Source organism: Salminus brasiliensis, unplaced genomic scaffold (assembly GCF_030463535.1).
Source record: "Salminus brasiliensis unplaced genomic scaffold, fSalBra1.hap2 scaffold_114, whole genome shotgun sequence".
NCBI classification, from domain to species: Eukaryota; Metazoa; Chordata; class Actinopteri; order Characiformes; family Bryconidae; genus Salminus; species Salminus brasiliensis.
The window spans coordinates 1,009-18,208 of record NW_027326647.1 but is presented as its reverse complement, the minus strand read 5'-3'; the positions used below and the strand labels follow the sequence as shown (position 1 = coordinate 18,208).

The window sequence follows — 17,200 nt, the reverse complement described above, 5'->3', positions numbered from 1 at the left end:
GTTTGGTTATGCTAGTCGACTAGCTTGGTCATGTTGGTTATTCTGGTTGACTAGATTAGTTGTGTTGGTCATTCTGGTCCTTGTTGTCAACTTACTTGGTCAATTTGGTTATGTTAGTTGACTAGTTTGGTTGTTTTGGTAATGTTGGACCAATAGCTTAGTTGTGTCGGTTATGCTGGTCAGATAGCTTGTTGTGATGGTTAGACTGGTCAGTTTGGTGTTATTTTGGGTGACTAGCTTGGTTGTGTTGGTTATTTCGGGTTGACTAGCTTGTGTATTGTTTATGCTGGTCAGCTAGCTTGGTCGTGATGGTTACACTGGTCATGTTGGTTATTCTGGTTGACTAGCTTGATTGTGTTGGATATTTTGATCATGGTGGTCAACTTACTTGGTTGTGTTGGTTATGCCGGTCCATTCGCTTGATTAAGTTGGCTATACTGGTCAATCTAGTTATGTTAGTCGACTAGCTTGGTTGTGTCGGTTATGCTGGTCAGATAGCTTGGTTGTGATAGTTACACTGGTCAGTTTGGCGTTATTCTGGTTGACTAGCTTGGTTGTGTTGATTCTACTGGTCAGTTTGGTTATGCCAGTCGACTAGCTTGGTCGTCCTGGTCAAGCTGGTGGTGCTGATATAAATACAGTCCTACAGAAATGTAGCTTCTATACGTAGCTTCTTGCTGTAAGAGGTGTAGGTGTGTTTATGAGGCAGTGATCCCAAACACAGCGTTTTCATCAGTCGACTTTATTTTACAAAGGTGAAATTATCACAATTGTCCTTATATTTGTTACCTAAGAGGGATATATGAAACAAAGCACTTAGTAAAACAATACAGGATCTGGACATTTTAGTGAATTAAGAGCTTGACTGACTTTTGACCATATGACCAAACGTCCTCTCTGGTTCGCCTCTTTCCTCGTACATTCCCTTGCAGATTTGAAGGTACATTCAAAGGTGTTCCATCAGGCTCTCATCTGTTCCTCACTAAAGAGACCAGGGTTCTTCACAAGGATTGTGAGGACAGAACCACTCAAAGCTTGAAAACATCCTTTCTACTGGCTTCTTTTTCGGGGACCTGCAGGTTCGATCAGGCCCGTATTCGGAACTCCAGGTTTAAGCTGGAAATCTCTAGAAAATCAATAAAACGAGTATCGCTGCTGAACATCGCTGGATCCTCTGATTTACGAAGTCTTTTACGAGCCTGATCTGTTCGGTACGTTTTTCCGAAAGTGTGAAAGCTGATTTCCAACTGGGGTGCAGTCCAGGGAGTGCCCATCCCCGGTCCTCCCTAAAACAACGGCCTGGAGGTTGCGCTAAGCACGGCAAGCTACCCACGGGTCTCGGGATTGGTTTGTTTTGTCACATGACTTTCGCGTTTTGAATTGGTGAAACTGGAAACGAAAGCATTACGAGGAAAAGGAATGCCTTGTGCCGACCCATACGCCTGAAAACCTCGCTTGCAGGTTCCGTAAGCGCCGTTTACTAGCGTCTTGGTGTCAGCAGCCAATCAGAGGACTGTAACAGTAATACAGGCATGGGCCTACTGGCAGTTGCCATGTGGTACTAGTCAAAAACTGGTGACGGGATGAACCTGCTGTCTAGCGTCTCCTGATAAAGATGGCATATGACTTGGCAGCATTGCCTAGCTTAGCTTGTAGCATGTTCCGACGTAATTCAGAGGATCCAGTGAGGCCATTCGTTCGGGTTTCCTCATAGAGAGAAGCGACATAGACTCCGGAGTTCCTTATATGGGTGTGATGCCGATTATGTCTACTGATCTGTGCACTCCTGAATAAGGCATGTCCCCGACTTGTCCCCGACTTGTCCCCGACGAAACGATACGTCCCACTTTTGCATTAGGATCTAATGATAAGTACTGGATAGGACCGTTCCTTTATGGCTCTTTCCAAAGAGAACCCCAACTCCCACCCACCCCTCCCAATCCCAACCCCCACCCACCCCCTGGTTCGAACTCAAAACTCACGTCTTTTTTTATTTTTGTTTTTTTTTTTTTACGATTTTATCCCGCTGAGCGTGGTGAAAATGTCGCAGGCCTTGCGTAAGCACAACTGATGGTATCTTATTCGTTGCGTTTCTCATAAAAACGTACAGTTATGGCTTGTGGGTACAAAACCGAACAGACGTTGCTACAGACTTATTAAGACAAATAAAAACCGCTAAATGAATTTAGCTATTCTAATATTCCCTGAAATAAACATTCAAACAGCTGAGATCGCGTTAAAGTCAACCTACTGTTCATTTATACACACACACACACACACACACACACCGTGACATCATAGAAAACCCCGTGTTGGTGATGCCGCAGCAACGTTGACAACTGGCAAGCTTGGATAGGATGGTTCACACTATGACATCACACCGAGGGAAGGTCGGAGCACGCCCGTCCGTCCGCCCGCTCGCTCGTCCACCCGCCCCCCGCCCCGCCCCCCCGTTTTGTGCTTGTGTTCGTTTTTGTGTTCCGCGCCGTCGCCGAAAAAAAAAGGAAACGATCGCATGAGAAAGATACCGAAAAAACAAGTAAACACTAAAGCCACAGAAGAAAAAATATCACCATCATAATGAGAAGATAATCAGTAATCATAACAGCAAGAAGAATAAATATCACCAATAACCATAATATTAACTGTCATAGTAATGACCATAACAAACACTTATGTAGAAGAGTCTGTAGGAAGATTGTCTCTACGTTTTTACGTTTTTGTGATTCGCCAAGATCCGTATTCCGCTCCCGCCTCAACGTAAACGAGCGTAGCCCACCGCCACCAAGTGGGCGTCTCTCAGGGTTCTCCGTAGGCAGATACTGTATCGTACTGGGACACGTAATTACATCTGTAACTGACTGTAACTATCTAATACCGAAATCACCAGTACTTGCAGTAAAACCATAAAAATGAGGAAAGAAAGAAATCAGGAGCCGATAGGAGCTAAACCGGTTCAGAGGGCTGATCCTGCGGGCTAGTCCCCGCCTCGCCCCGTCTCACCACGCCTCACCACGCCTCGCCGCCATCTCCTCCGCCTATGTACACCAACGTCGTCGTTTTAAATAAGAACTCAAAAACTGTGGGCAGGCAAAGCCACTGACACACATGTAGTATAGCCCTTAATATTGATAAGCTTAAGAAGTTATTGATTAGGATATTGGGTATGGTGCTCTCTGTCCGCCCCCGTTTCTCCAATGACAGCAGGTATGAAAGCACAGCTGAACTGTTCTACTCCCGGCACTGACGCTGTCACGGCTTTAGGGAGATCCCGGTGGGTCGGAAACCCCCAGCGTTTATTTCTTGTGGTTTTTTATTTATTTATTTATTTATTTATTTTAATCTCTGTTTGCTCACCCGTGAGCTCACCTCACTAAGTGCCCGTGCACACCTGAGCTGTGTTACGTGGTCAGCGTGGTCAGCTTTTGTCCCCCCTGTCTGCTCAACGACAGACAGACACAACAACACCAACGACCCAAGCAAGCCTCGGTGTGGTGAGCCACTGCCTCCGGAGCCACGGCTGCTGACAGTTCAGACAGAGGCTGTCGGGGCGTCTTGGGCGTTCGGGGCGTCTTGGGCGTTCGGGGCGTTCGTGGGTTCGGGGTGTCGGGACGTGACAGCGTAACAGTTCATAAAGTGTCCTCCTGGCCAAACGTCCCGAGCGCTCCCGGAAAAAGTGACGGCTCAGAATCTCAACAAAGTGCCAAAGTTTATCTCAGATGGATACAAATGATGATTGTCAGATTGTCAGGTCTCATTTTTTTTCGTTTGTTTGTTTGTTTGTTTTTGTTTTGTTGTTTACTCCACCCTCTTAACCCCCCCCACCCACTCCCCACCCCCTCCAGGCCGGGCCTTTCCGCCCGGTCGAAAAATGGCTTGTATTGGCAAGGCAGGTTGCCGGTCTCTTCCTTGAGATATCCGTGTCAGAAAGGGGACTAAAGTAATCGTTATTGGGTTCGTTAATAATCGCTTGACTCCTGGCTGAAGATGTGGATATATATATATATATATATATATATATATATATATATATATCTCACGCTGTCTTCCGTCAATCTCTGTGTGAACTTCCGTAAAAACTTCCCTGAACTTCCGTGATCGGTATCCCGAAGCTGTTCTGGCAGCTGCATGCTGGCCGAAGAGTTTGTGCTGTAGGACAAAGGCAAGGATCCCGTGGGCGTCCCTAATCATAATCCAGTCCATTTCATCTCATACTGCAGATTGCAGAAGTGGTTTGGTAACACTTTGTGTGAACGAGTTCATAGCAGCGACATAAGCATGCCATAGCAGGTGCCATAAGCTGTCGTAAGGTGTTGGGACAGATTAGGTCTAGTAATGTGACCGGGAGCCAATCAGAAGTGGGAGTATGGCGATTCAGAAGGTAGCTGTCCACTGCTATGTACGTAATAGAGAGAAAAACCATCATCGTCAATTGAGGCAGAGTTATGGGCAGTGGTGGACCTCTAGGTGGCGCAATAGTCAGATCTGGAACAGAAAGTGAGTCATTTATCAGCATTAAATTGCTTAAACTTAACAAAATGCTCCAAGGAAAATGTTTGTAAAGCAAAAATCAGATGAAAAAAAACGTCAACTTCAAATGATCTGATTTCCGAGCATTTTTCGAGTTGGGACTCAACTTAGTTCAGTCTAAAGTTCTCCTAACTCAACTTTTTTTACTTCTACATCTCAGTTTGATCAACAATCCATACTGAGTTGAGCCTCAAAAACATTAGCTGCAAGTGAAACTGTGTAAGATGTTCAGTCTGTGGCTCCGCCCCCTTTGATCTGTTTACTATTTTAACATCTTATCAGTTCCTAGACAGTCACTCCACTTTAGAGCTGTAAAACCGTGTCCATTTCTGAGTCTGAGAAAGAAGGGAAGGTCATTCTTTACTCAGGATTGTGTTTCTATGCAGTGGAATTTCACAGCTCTAGACCGGCCCTACGGTCTAACTGCTGCCCACAACTAAGTGTGAGGAAATCGTCAGTTCAGATCCCAGCAAGGCCTCAGCGCTCCATAGTCAAAAGCCCTCCTCGTGTGATAGGTGGGATTGTAACCTGCAGATGGGAATAAGGGGGCGGAGCCACAGATTAAACATCATTTTCAGCTGCAGCTCGTTTTCTAATGATGCTTTTGAGCCTCAACTCAGTAAGGATTGTTAAACTGAGATGCAGAAGTAAGAAATGTGAGGTAGGAGAACTAAAAAAAACGCTTTGCGATCAGATACTGGATCAATAAATCAATAAATTGGACCGACGAGTAAATGATGATGTGATAATTTGATCAATATTATTCGTAGTTTGTGTAATCAGGTGATTTGTTGGGATTCAGAATGATCCAGTGGAGTAAGGCTGGGGTCACGCTGCTCGCCATCAGCAGCCGGAGTCAGAGTGAGCACAACTAGCCGAGCGCGCTAGGCTACGTAGCGATGCTACGTGGCCGGCTTCACCCTCCTGGTGCTTGTTGGAGGCATTGCTAGTGAACGGGTTGATAAATGACACATTGGCCCATTGTTCCAAACCTGGCTAGTGCGCCCCCTAGGGGTTGACATGCTTTTACAGTGCTGCTGTATGACATGACATACTCTGTCCTATGTCATGTTCATGGCAGGGTTATGTCGGCGCTGTGTAACACGGTTCTCACCCACTTATTATTTTTCATCGTGGCAATAGTTTTCGGAATGCAGGCAAATCCATACCCTTCCAGACTGTTCTAGACATCAGCCGTATACTCATCCCGTACGGTGCGGCAGTAGATTGTGGTATAGTAAAAAGCCAGCCCACTCCCGTCACCAGCGGTCAGCGGTCAGCAGCCTGGCCTGTGCTCTCTTTTCTTAGATACTGGCTTGAGTTACTGGCTAGTCATGCTCCAGCGCCATCCAACCGGTCCAGTCCGGAGAAGGTAGCACACATCGCATGTGTCCGGTTTCCTTTCCTTTCAGGGAAATATTCACATGATATTTCGTCTTGGATGAATAATGTTCCATTGGACATTTCCCGAACGTATGGCTCTATAATGGCGTTAAATATCATGGTTTATAATTTTTTTTAAAGATCCAGTAAAAACGTGACACACAGTGAGATGAAATTCTGCATCCCGCTTCTTCTTCGTGTGCGATGCTCGCTTGTTGAGTGTTTCGTGAGGTGGCTTTCATCGAAGCTTCGGACACACACAGAATTATTATGCTGTAATTATGGCTGAAATTTTACAAAGAGGAAAATAATACATCGTTTTAAGCTCCCGTCTTCGCGACCGCCGTCCTCCGTCTGTATTTACAGCTTCTGTTTTCCCAGGTTCTCCATCCTTTCATCTCCTTCCCGCTCTCGTTCCCTGCCTCTACCATCCACCCACTCCTTTTTACACTCTTCTCTCATTACTTCACTCCCTCTTCTGCCCACTCTCTCTCTCTCTCTCTCTCTCTATCTCTCTAGCTCGCTCTCTCTCTCCTCCGCATATCCTTCATGTTCCTCAACTCTCTCTCTCTCTCTCTCGTTCAACCCTCCTCTCCGTCCTCATCTTCACACCGTCACTTCGTTCTTGCTCCCCGTTCGGACCTCCTGGTTTCTGGCCACGCCCCCTCCTCCGGGCCCCCCCCCTCCGGGGATGAAGTGCAGTTGCTCGATGGTGTTCTGCCGCTTGGCCGCGAAGGCCAGCCTCCTGGCGCTGTGTCCGGCCAGCGTTCCCGTTCCCATGACGACCCCCGTGCCCTGCATTTCGCTCCATCCTATGCCGCCGCCACCGCCGCCCCCCAAGTGGCCGGACATGGCGGCCGCGTTGCGCTCCTGCTCCCGGCCCGAGGTGGGGTGGGAGTTCATCTTGATCATGTGGTGACGGTCCAGCGAGGGCGTGGCGCACACGTTTTGCTGCGACTGGGCCTTCTGGTGGCCCATGCGCGGCAGTGTGGGCACCATGCCCCCTCCGCCCGTGTAGTCGCCCATTCCCATCCCGCCTCCGCCGCCTCCGTACTCCCCCACGCCCACCTCCTCCTCCAGGTGGTCGGGCGACATCAGCAGCCTCTCCTTGGACTTGCGCAGGGTGTTCTGGGTGTTGGAGTTCTTGGACGCCGCCGCGTTCATGGCTTTGTAGTACTGGTGCTGCTGGTTCTTGCTCATGCGGGACAGCGTGTTGCCGTCGCCCAGCGCCAGGAGCTGGTCGGTGGACTTGACTCGCCGCGGCGGCTTGGAGAGCGTGTCGTAGTTCGGGTTGTGCTTCGATTCGGGTGGCTCGAGGGGGTAGGGGTTGGGGGTGTGGCTGGGGGCCGACTGGGGGTGGGGTATCCGGGGACGGGTGGCGTGGGTGGGGAGCGTGCCCCGGCCCCCGAGGGTGTAGTCACCGCCCCAGGGTAAGTGGTGCTGAGAGGAGTGGAAGGAAGGGGGGGCGTTGTTGGGTCTCCGTTTGGTGGTGCAGTAACCGGAGTATTCCTCCAGGCCTCCTTTTTCTGTGAAGGAGAACAGATGGAGTTACAGCTCATGAGACTCATGATCACAGATCTGGTTCTAAATACGCTCCGAAAATAGGGTTCTCCGAAGGTTCCTTAGTGGTTTTATACAGAACGGGGCAGCACTAGACCCAGTTGTTGCTGTGGCCCACTAAAACCACTGAACTACAGGACGTGCCATGCTAATTTACTACAGGCACTACATTTCCCATAATGCCCCAGCACAGTGGACAGTGGCGCAAGTAAAAAAAAAAAAAAAAAAGTTTTAATTCAATTAATTATCCAAACATACCAATTAGACCACTGAAGCTGATTAGCATACAGTAATATTACTACCATTACTAATATTAATTATAATAACAGCTACTTATATTATCAGCAATATTATTATTATTAATACACATTAATAATAATAATAAACTAGTCATATTATAAGGCAAGGTTAGAGAACCCTTTTCAGCGCTGTAAAGAACCCAGACATTTTCAGTCATATAGAAACAGCAGTGTGACGCATTAGACGAGTCCAGATAATAATAATAACGACCAGAGCCGTGGATGATTTTAAAATAACTGCATGAATTTCTAATAATATGAACAGAAATTCATTATTATTATTATTATTATTACATCATTATTGATTTAAAAACATATAGTTTTGGCCAAAATACTCAAAATATTAAACACACTGTAAGAGAAAAGGGGTTTATTGGTGATGGCCCGACAGCAGAATCCTCGTTGATGCTATAAAGAAGCATTTCCGATCTATTATTTATAATCACATTTTTTTATTTGAATTTATTTCAGATTTTTCACCTTGACTTTTTAGGCAATTACCTAAATTACCCCCCCCACCCGCGCTAGCAGACACCAGTGACGGCAGATGCCCCACTACCCACCCTAGCGAGAGAACAAGACCAATTGCCTCTGGATACGAACCAGCGATCCTCAGCCGCTGATCACAGTGACCGCACCTTAGTCCGCTGGACCACCCAGGGCCCCCTGCATAGGGTGTAAAACATCTAAAGGCACCTTTTAGTTTACTGTTATTATTATTATTATTATTATTATTATTATTATTATTGTACATAAAGCTTTTTAGCATTTGATTTTAATAGCCCAAGAATGTTATTAAGGCCAACAATCCAGCACATACTTTATTTACCACAGTGGTTCCTAAACTAGTCCTCAGGGCCTCCAACAAGTTCCACATTTCGCCCAGCACACCTGAACAGGCCATCAGGAACACTGCATGCCCAGTGGATGCACCCTGGGAGTCTGAATGTGGACCGTCTGGAGGCCCAGAGGACTGAAGTCCTGAACACTGCTGTAACCAGAGCTGGGTGAGATGGTAAAAATATAACATCACAAGACTTTCAATAGAAGTAAAAGTAATCTGATTTTTTGGAGCGTTTCTATTGGTCCGTTCATCCTGAAATTCTGACACAGTATAAAGAACAACTCTCAAAATGTGAGAAACGGCTAAAATGGAGATGCAAGGTTTTTGCGTGACACCAACGACACCACGTTGGGCGTAAGGCTGCCGCTGCTGGGCCGTTGAGCAAGGCCCTTCGCCTTCTTTGCTCCCTGGCCGCCACAGCGATGTCCACTGTGTGTGTTTGATCACTAGTGTGTGTGTGTGTGTGTGTGTGTGTGTGCGCGTGTGTGTTCACAATTCGACACATCCGCTGCTTGTAGTCTCTCCACTGGCGTTCCACAAGGCTCGGTTCTTGGTCCTCTTCTATGGTAAAGTGATCTCCTCCCATGGATCCTCTTACCACTGTTACGCCGACGACACTCAGCTCATGCTCTCTTTCCCACCGTCTGACACACAGGTCTCCACCCGTATCTCAGCATGCCTCGCCGACGTCTCTTCTTGGATGGCGGCTCACCACCTCAAACTCAACCCCAGCAAGACGGAGCTGCTGTACATCTCGGACAGAACTGCTGGACCAAGAAACGATCTTGCCATCACCTTTGAGAACTCACTGGTCACTCCTTCTACAGAAGCTGGAAGCCTTGGTGTAGTGATGGATGATCAGTTATCGTTCTCAAGTCATGTTGCAAACGTAACTCGGTCCTGCAGATTTCTCCTGTACAACATCCGGAGAATTCCACCCTTCCTCTCTAGAGAGGCCACCCAGGTGCTTGTTCAGTCTCTCGTCACGTCCAGACTTGATTACTGCAGCTCTCTTCTGGCTGGTCTTCCTCTGCACACCATCAGGCCCCTGCAGCTGATCCAGAATGCAGCGGCACGGGTCATCTTTAATGTCCCTAAATTCAGCCATGTCTCTCCACTGCTGCGTTCTCTCCACTGGCTTCCTGTAGCTGCTGCCCGCATCAGATTCAGACCCCTGACGCTGGCCTACAAAGCCAAGAACGGACCAGCCAGCCCCTCCATACCTGATGGCAATGGTCAAAAGCCGATCCGCACCAAGAGCCCTTCCAGCTTCAAGTACGGCTCGGCTCTGCAAAGCACTTTGTAAGTCGCTCTGGATAAGAGCGTCTGCTAAATGCCGTAAATGTAAATGTAAATGTACCCAGTTGTGCTCTGCCGATGGCTAGCAGCATGACCGGGATTCGAACCAACGACCCTCTGATCATAGTGACAGCGCCTAGCAGTGAAGCCGATTGTGCTGCGAGTGCTGAAACACCGTCTGTCGGCTTCAGGCGAGACGTGGGTACGAACACAGGGTTAGCATGTAGGCTCCAGTGCGCTGAGGCACGGAAACACGACTTGCCTGGGTCTTCAAATATCATGTTGCCCTTTTTTGCCTGTATCTCTCTCTCTCTCGCCCTCTCTCTCTCTCTCCACCCAGGCGGTTTACAGAGAGAAGCCTTAAGGCGGGAGGCGTCTGCGCTAGAATGAGGCTGCCTTGCTGCAATCTGCCCTCATTAAAATGACCTTAACAAACATTCAGAGTTGCCTGACATTCTTCTGCAACACTGACGCCGCCTCACTAACGCTCTTGTGTCTGAATGCAATCAAATTCTCACAGCAATGCTCCTCCAAAATCTTCCAAAGTCTTCTTTCCTGGACAGTAGCGGCAGTCAACTCTTTTTAATAGCCTTGATTTCAGAAGAAACCGTGACCGAGCAGGTGTCCAAATACTTTTGTCCAATAATATATCCATATAAATAAATATATCCTACTGAAATCAAGCCTATTAACCGGGGATGTTGTTCCCGCTTGCTGTGGTAAAAGCGCCTAAGATGTCGGAACACTTCTGGGATGAGAATTTGATTGCATACAGCCTCCCGAGCAAGAGCATCAGTGAGGTCACTGCCACTCCAACTCCATCCCAAAGGTACTGGATGGAGCTCTACCGCTCCAAAGAACCCCACAGCCCAATGCTGGCCTTCTAGGCCATGCTTGCTGTTGGTCATGGGGACCTCAGGGTCATATGAGGCTGCCTTAAAGCGCTATGCTCTATCGGCCAGTGCTTTTCGTTGCTACGTGGATCAGAAGGGGGCGTCTGGATATTTGTGGACATTCAGTGCTTTTCAGTGGAGGTGCTCATGCAGACTCACCGAGGCGTTTGAGGGAGGAGTATCTGTTCATTTCAGGCTTCATGGCGGCTTCGTAGGAGGGAGGCAGCTGGGCCAGGTTGTGGAGCGAGTGGTGGAAGGACGGCTGGGGCTTCATGGCGTTGGTGTGCTTGCTGGGCTTCAGCGTCCCGCCTGTGGCCAGCTGCATGTTGTTCATGCGAGGAGCGTGCTCTGTGGAGAAGGGCATGAACACGTCAATCAAAGGCCCACACTTACTTACATACAGCCATGAGCTTTTATTTTTGTGCACCCCATGCTGAGATGACATTAAGGACTAAGGCGCGGTCACTATGAGCAGAGGGCCGCAGGTTTGAATCCCGCTCATGCTGCCAGCCATCGGCAGCCGAGGCCCAGAGAGAGCGCAACTGGCCTTCGCAGCCACTGGCGTCTGCTGGCCGGGTGCATCGGAGCCGGGTACCCGTCCCATCCCGTCCCCATTATCGTATGGTGATGAATGCTCTTCTTGAGGATATCGTCAGTGCTTGATAAACACTCATCTACTGCACGTTTCATTACAAACCAGAGGCGCTGGCTGGCTGCACCCGTCCCGGAGGGAGTTAATAAACGGGACGGGGAACTGCTGATCCAAATTTGGGGGGAAAATTGAAAATAACAAAATCAGAAATAAATGTAGACAAAAAAATAAACATCACTATTAGTGCATTTTGTCTGCGATCACGTCTGAATATCGTGTATATTGTCTTTAAATATACAATATTTATTTACCGTATCGCCCAGCCCTATTGCCCTATTGCCCTATTGCTCTATTGCTCTATTGCCTAGCACAGCTGCTGAAGGGAGAAGACTGAAGAAGATGTCCTAATAAGTCTTAATAAGTGACCCAGTCCTCTTCAGGTCACTAAAATATGACATGATTTATATAAAAAAGATCATTTTATTTATATTATGTTAAATATTTAATGCTTTATTGAATTAAATTCAGCAAGTAAAGAATAACCGGGTATTAAAATGTGCAGAAGTGTGTGTGTTTACTCATTTTTTTTACTTTCAAATATCAACTAAATATTATATTAAAATATATAATATATAAAAGGAGACATTCAGACCAGGAGTGCCCAAACTTTCCATTTTTAAATTTTTTCAAATTGAGTGAAATGTACTAACACCGCAAGAGAATTTTGTGGCCGTAATACGGCCCCTGAGAGTCGTGGGGAGTCGTGGGCTGAGCTGACTTACCAATAGTGGCGGTGTGTTTGGGGCTGGAACCTGAAGTGTGGATGAAGTTGTGCTGCAGATTCCCGACTGAGAAACAGAGGAACACGGGATTAGCATGTGAGGAAATGTCAGGTCAGCATCACGCCACACTCCCACCACGGAAGCTGCTCTACACTCTGCACACGGCAAGGAGGAGCTTCTGAAGGTTCTCAGCTAGCATTGCATACATTCAGACTGGTCCCTAATTCAACGCAAGGCCGAGGCCGAGTGCGGTGGACCAGTGGACAAATGATGTAGCTGAAGTATTTTGTACTTTTTGTTTTTATAGAAACTAATGAATAATTTTGAGCAGGCTCCGCAGGCATCGCAAGCATATGCTGCAGGACTCCCGGGCATCAAAATCCCCATGTGCACCCAACGTGCAGATCGCTGTCCCGAACTGACATCACCCCGGGTCAGATACTGCAGCTGTCTGAAATCAAATCAGCGTCTCCTCCGACTCGGAGACTCCTGAAGGAGGCGTCTCACCAAGGGTTTCCTCTCAGAATTCTGCTCTCCACATTTATGCAAGTACATCCATAAAGGATACTGAATAATTATAGTAGATACTAAATGATTCATATTTAATACTGAATGTGTCAGTAGGTACTAAATGATTCATAGTGGATAGAGAATGATTTATAGTAAATACTGAATGATTCATAGTGGATACTGAATAATTCATAGTGGATACTGAATGATTCATAGTAGATACTGAACGATTCATAGTGGATACCGAATGATTTATAGTAGATACTGAACGATTCATAGTAGATACTGAACGATTCATAGTGGATACTGAATGATTCATAGTGGATACTGAATCATTTATAGTGGATAGAGAATGATTCATAGTAGATACTGAATGATTCATAGTGGATAGAGAATGATTCATCGTGGATACTGAATGATTCATAGTGGATACTGAATGATTCATAGTGGATACTGAATGATTTATAGTAGATACTGAATGATTCATAGTAGATACTGAACGATTCAAAGTGGATACTGAATGATTCATAGTGGATACTGAATCATTTATAGTGGATACTGAATCATTTATAGTGGATAGAGAATGATTCATAGTAGATATTGAATGATTCATAGTAGATATTGAACGATTCATAGTGGATCCTTAATAATTCATGAATAATTAGAATGAATAATTCAGTAGTAATTAGACAGTTTAAAGGATTGATTCCGTCGCCTTTTCCACTTACGTCGGTTGTCTTTGCTCTGCAGGGTTGGATACAGGTTTTTGGGTGGTCGTCCGAGGGTTCCCTGTCCTCCTCCTCCTCCTTCTCTTTCGGTGCCCAGAGCCACGCTGTTGTTTCGCTCGCCCTGCTGGACGGGGCTGGACTGGTGGCGCAGCATGTCCACCAGAGCCCTGCCAACACACGCCAGCGGAGAGAGATGAGAAAACAGAGGCTGAGAACGAGATTAAAAGCATCCTGACATGATCAGTTCATCCCTTATCCAGAATCCAGCGGCACAGAATCCTGGAGCGCTAGTCCTGCAAACCCTGTTATTAAATAGCCATTTGTAGTGGATACTAAATGATTTATAGTGGATACTAAATGATACATAATAGATACTGAATGCTTCATAGTGGATACTGAATAATTCATAGTGGATACTAAATGATTCATAGTGGATACTAAATGATTCATAATAGATACTAAATGATTCATAGTGGATACTAAATGATTCATAGTGGATACTGAATAATTCATAGTGGATACTAAATGATACATAATAGATACTGAATGATTCATAATTATACTGAATATATTCATAATTAGCATGGTGCTAACTGCAAACACTTTGTTACCACCTTGTTATGCAGATAATTCAGTGCTTTTTAGTCTGTAATTACAGTAATTACAGAACCTATAGCACCTAAAATGTCCATTACCCAACATGCAGCTGGGCTGATAGACTGATAAACACATTTAAGAGATTTCTACTGCAACAAAGTAGCGTGAAAAGGGGCTGAATTTGTGATATTTAGCATTTATTATTTTATAAAACCTCACTTTAAACTCTAAACTCTTTAAACTCTTATTAAATTAATAAACATAATAAATCTAGAACCCAAATGAATCAAGGTGCTTCCAATCACACGCTTATATTTAATTTTAAATCATTATTGAATGAATTAAGCTCACATTTAAATTAGTTAATTTAGGTCGCTCAATAATGTATAGCATAACAGGGTGGTAAAAAGGATTTATTCTGCATTATTACAACTAATAATGTAGATATGAGTGATTTTCATTATATTTCAGTTATATACTAATACGGCTCAGCCGGTCTCTCTCCGGGTGGGTAGATGGCGCTCTCTCCCCTCACCACTTTTAAAGCGATGTTGGCCGGCACCAGCACCGGCAACTCGGCCGCCTAACCAGAAGCATGCTAGGCTAGCTAATACAATCGAAGGGGGATCACCTGGGCATATTGAGCTCCCTGTTGCGGGGCTGCCGCGAGGCCTTGTGAAAAGCCACCTTAATGGCTACGGCCACGGCCACCGTGAAGGAAATGACCCCTCCGATGACGTAGATGGTGTTGTTGCTCTGCTCGATGCGGCTGAGGTCGGGGTCGGGGATGTGGTTTGGGGGCTTGGTGCCCGGCGGCGCCGTGTTGGCCCAGACTGGAGAGTGGTAGTTGTGGCAGATGTTCTGGTCCAGGCGGCGCGAGCGGTCCGGGCAGCAGAAGCGGTAGTGGCACGTCCCGCAGCAGTAGATGAAGTCGTCCTTGGAGCAGTTGAAGGTCAGGTCGTACTGACCCATTACGTCGTAGTAGCCGCGGCACACGTCCACCTCCACCAGCCGGCGGGGGGGCGGAGCCACCTGGGCCGCCCCGAGCGGTGGTTTCAAGGCATTGGCCGTATCGTTCTTGGACAGCATGACCTGGGCTTGGGGCCGGGGCGGCGTCTCCGCCGTGACGAGCGTCGACCTCTGTCGTCCCAGTAGGCCCTTCCTCCCACCCCTGGCTTGCAGCAGGAACCCCCAGCTGCTGGGCCTGGGGCTGACGGTGGGGGCGCTGGTGGGCCTCCTGGGCACGTTTCTGGCTCTCATGGGGTCCGCCGCGCCGGCCGACCTTGCGATCAGGGGCGCGGAGATTAGCAGGAAGCAGAGGGTGACACACACTCCAGCTCCCAAGGTGGGCATGGTGATCTTTTTGTGACTAAACATGGCTATTTTCTCTCGCTGACTCAACCCCGTCACACAACGAAGAACCCAGAATCCTCCTTCCAAACAGACCTCCTCAGGGGAGCCGCATGGGAGACGAGCAAGTGACGGGCCTGGAGGTTTGAGTACGTATCAAAACAGTCCATAAATTAACGCCTGGGACGAGAAGGAGGGGGATGTGCAAAGGGAGGAGGGGGTCTACGACGTGCTCTGATGGTTGGACGCTTTGGAACGCAAACAATCAAGATGCCAACCGGTTCTACGTCCTTTGAGGCGACGTTAGACGTTCCTTCATCCACCTTGTGACAAAACCGAAGAAAAGTGCTATTTTACGCCTGAAGAGTAACGATGGCTTCGCTTATTAATTGAGTTACATCAAACGTCGTGTGACTTCGGAAGGCTTTACGCTGTGTTCGTTAAGTATACCCTCCCCCGTTTCGGCACTTATTAAGATGAATAATCTCACTTAAGGTCAACTGTAAACACCGTAAAATGTAAACTAATGTTTCTGGCTTGTTGTAGTCGTCGTCGCCGTGGCCGTCTTCCGTACGACTTCTGTACGACATCTTTACGAGACAATACCGGGCACTCGTTATAGTCAGCAGTGGCACTTAAGTCTTTAGTAAAACTCCCTGAATGCAAATTTCTCACGTATTTAAAAGAGCGTAAGTATCGACTCTGTTAACGGCATTACCGCGACGTCGCTAGGTCTTGTGCTGATCTACGTCTTTAGAGGACTACGTAGGGTGGTGAGATCTTTGGAATGGTTAAGGTCAGTGTGATGGGGAATCATTTTGACCACACAGCCCTTTAGAGGCCACTCTCACCGCACATCTGACCAACCATAGAGTCAACACAAATGGCTGCTCATGTTTCCGGAGGCTTATCTTCGAGGCAGTCCCGCGAGCGATCGCGCTAATCTTGACGGCCCTCTTGGTCAGGCTGTAAATAATTCAACGCGCGATTCACAAACGTCGGCGTCGGCCGAGATAACATTGTAGGTATGGCTCAATCACCACGAAGGTGAAGAAAACTCTCTTATTCCACCAGTTTTAAAAAGAGATGGGCGAAAAATATATAAAATAGCAGAAGACCTTCAAAATACTCTTCAGAATAGTCTTGAGTCTTCAGCGAATCTTTTGAAACCATTCAGGGCGTGTAAACAGTCCAAATGACATTGAGAAAAAAAAATCCCAGTCTTCCTTTAAATCACTCTCGCTGGTTCTGGTTGGTTCTGGGGTCCGTCGATCCTTCTCAGTGTCGCTGTGCTCAGAGGGAGGGCCGCAAGCTTCTGAAACATATACAAAAAAATCAATATATTAAAAATATGCCCAAAACACAACTATCCATTGGTTTGTTTTTAGAATGTGGGGTCAGAAATATGTCCCATATATGTTATATATATAAGCACCTATATGTAATAATATCAATACGCAATAATCTGTTCCATAAATATTATATATATGTAAGCATCCATGCGTAATAATGTGCCGTATGTATTGCTAATATGCAAGTACCTACTGTATATGTGTATAATGTGTTCTATATGTATTATATACAAGTAAGTATCTATATATAATCATGTGACCCATATTATATATATACACATATGTATATATGTAATGATCACATGTCCTGTATGTATTATATATCAGTATGTATATATGTAAATGATCACATGTCCCCGTATATATTACATATAGGTATGTATATATGTAATGATCACATATCCTGTATGTATTATATATCAGTATGTATATATGTAATGATCACATATCCTGTATGTATAATATATCAGTATCTATATAT

The 17,200-nt window shown here is 46.4% G+C and overlaps 1 protein-coding gene across 2 annotated transcripts; it reads right to left on the bottom strand.

Moving 5' to 3' along the window:
- Window positions 1-1,960: 1,960 nt before the first annotated feature.
- Window positions 1,961-16,703, bottom strand: shisa7a (shisa family member 7a). 2 transcript variants are annotated; one of them, XM_072671966.1, is made up of 5 exons: window positions 14,649-16,703; window positions 13,421-13,587; window positions 12,183-12,248; window positions 10,968-11,156; window positions 1,961-7,439 (listed from the first exon to the last, which is right to left on the bottom strand). In XM_072671966.1, exons 1-5 carry the CDS (start codon window positions 15,392-15,394, stop codon window positions 6,520-6,522), a joined length of 2,088 nt encoding a protein of 695 aa, XP_072528067.1. In that variant the 5' UTR covers window positions 15,395-16,703; the 3' UTR covers window positions 1,961-6,519. The 2 variants fall into 2 exon arrangements, with proteins under 2 accessions (XP_072528067.1, XP_072528068.1); XM_072671967.1 differs by lacking the exon at window positions 12,183-12,248.
- Window positions 16,704-17,200: the final 497 nt, after the last annotated feature.

What these genes read in the sequence shown, in the direction of transcription:
- shisa7a (XM_072671966.1), bottom strand. Translation starts at nt 15,394, where the DNA reads ATGTTTAGTCACAAAAAGATCACCATGCCCACCTTGGGAGCTGGAGTG. An exon ending in GCAGAGCAAAGACAACCGAC is followed by an intron (nt 12,249 to 13,420) that starts GTAAGTGGAAAA and finishes TCTGTTTCTCAG; the next exon opens with TCGGGAATCTGCAGCACAAC. An exon ending in CAAACACACCGCCACTATTG is followed by an intron (nt 11,157 to 12,182) that starts GTAAGTCAGCTC and finishes CCTTCTCCACAG; the next exon opens with AGCACGCTCCTCGCATGAAC.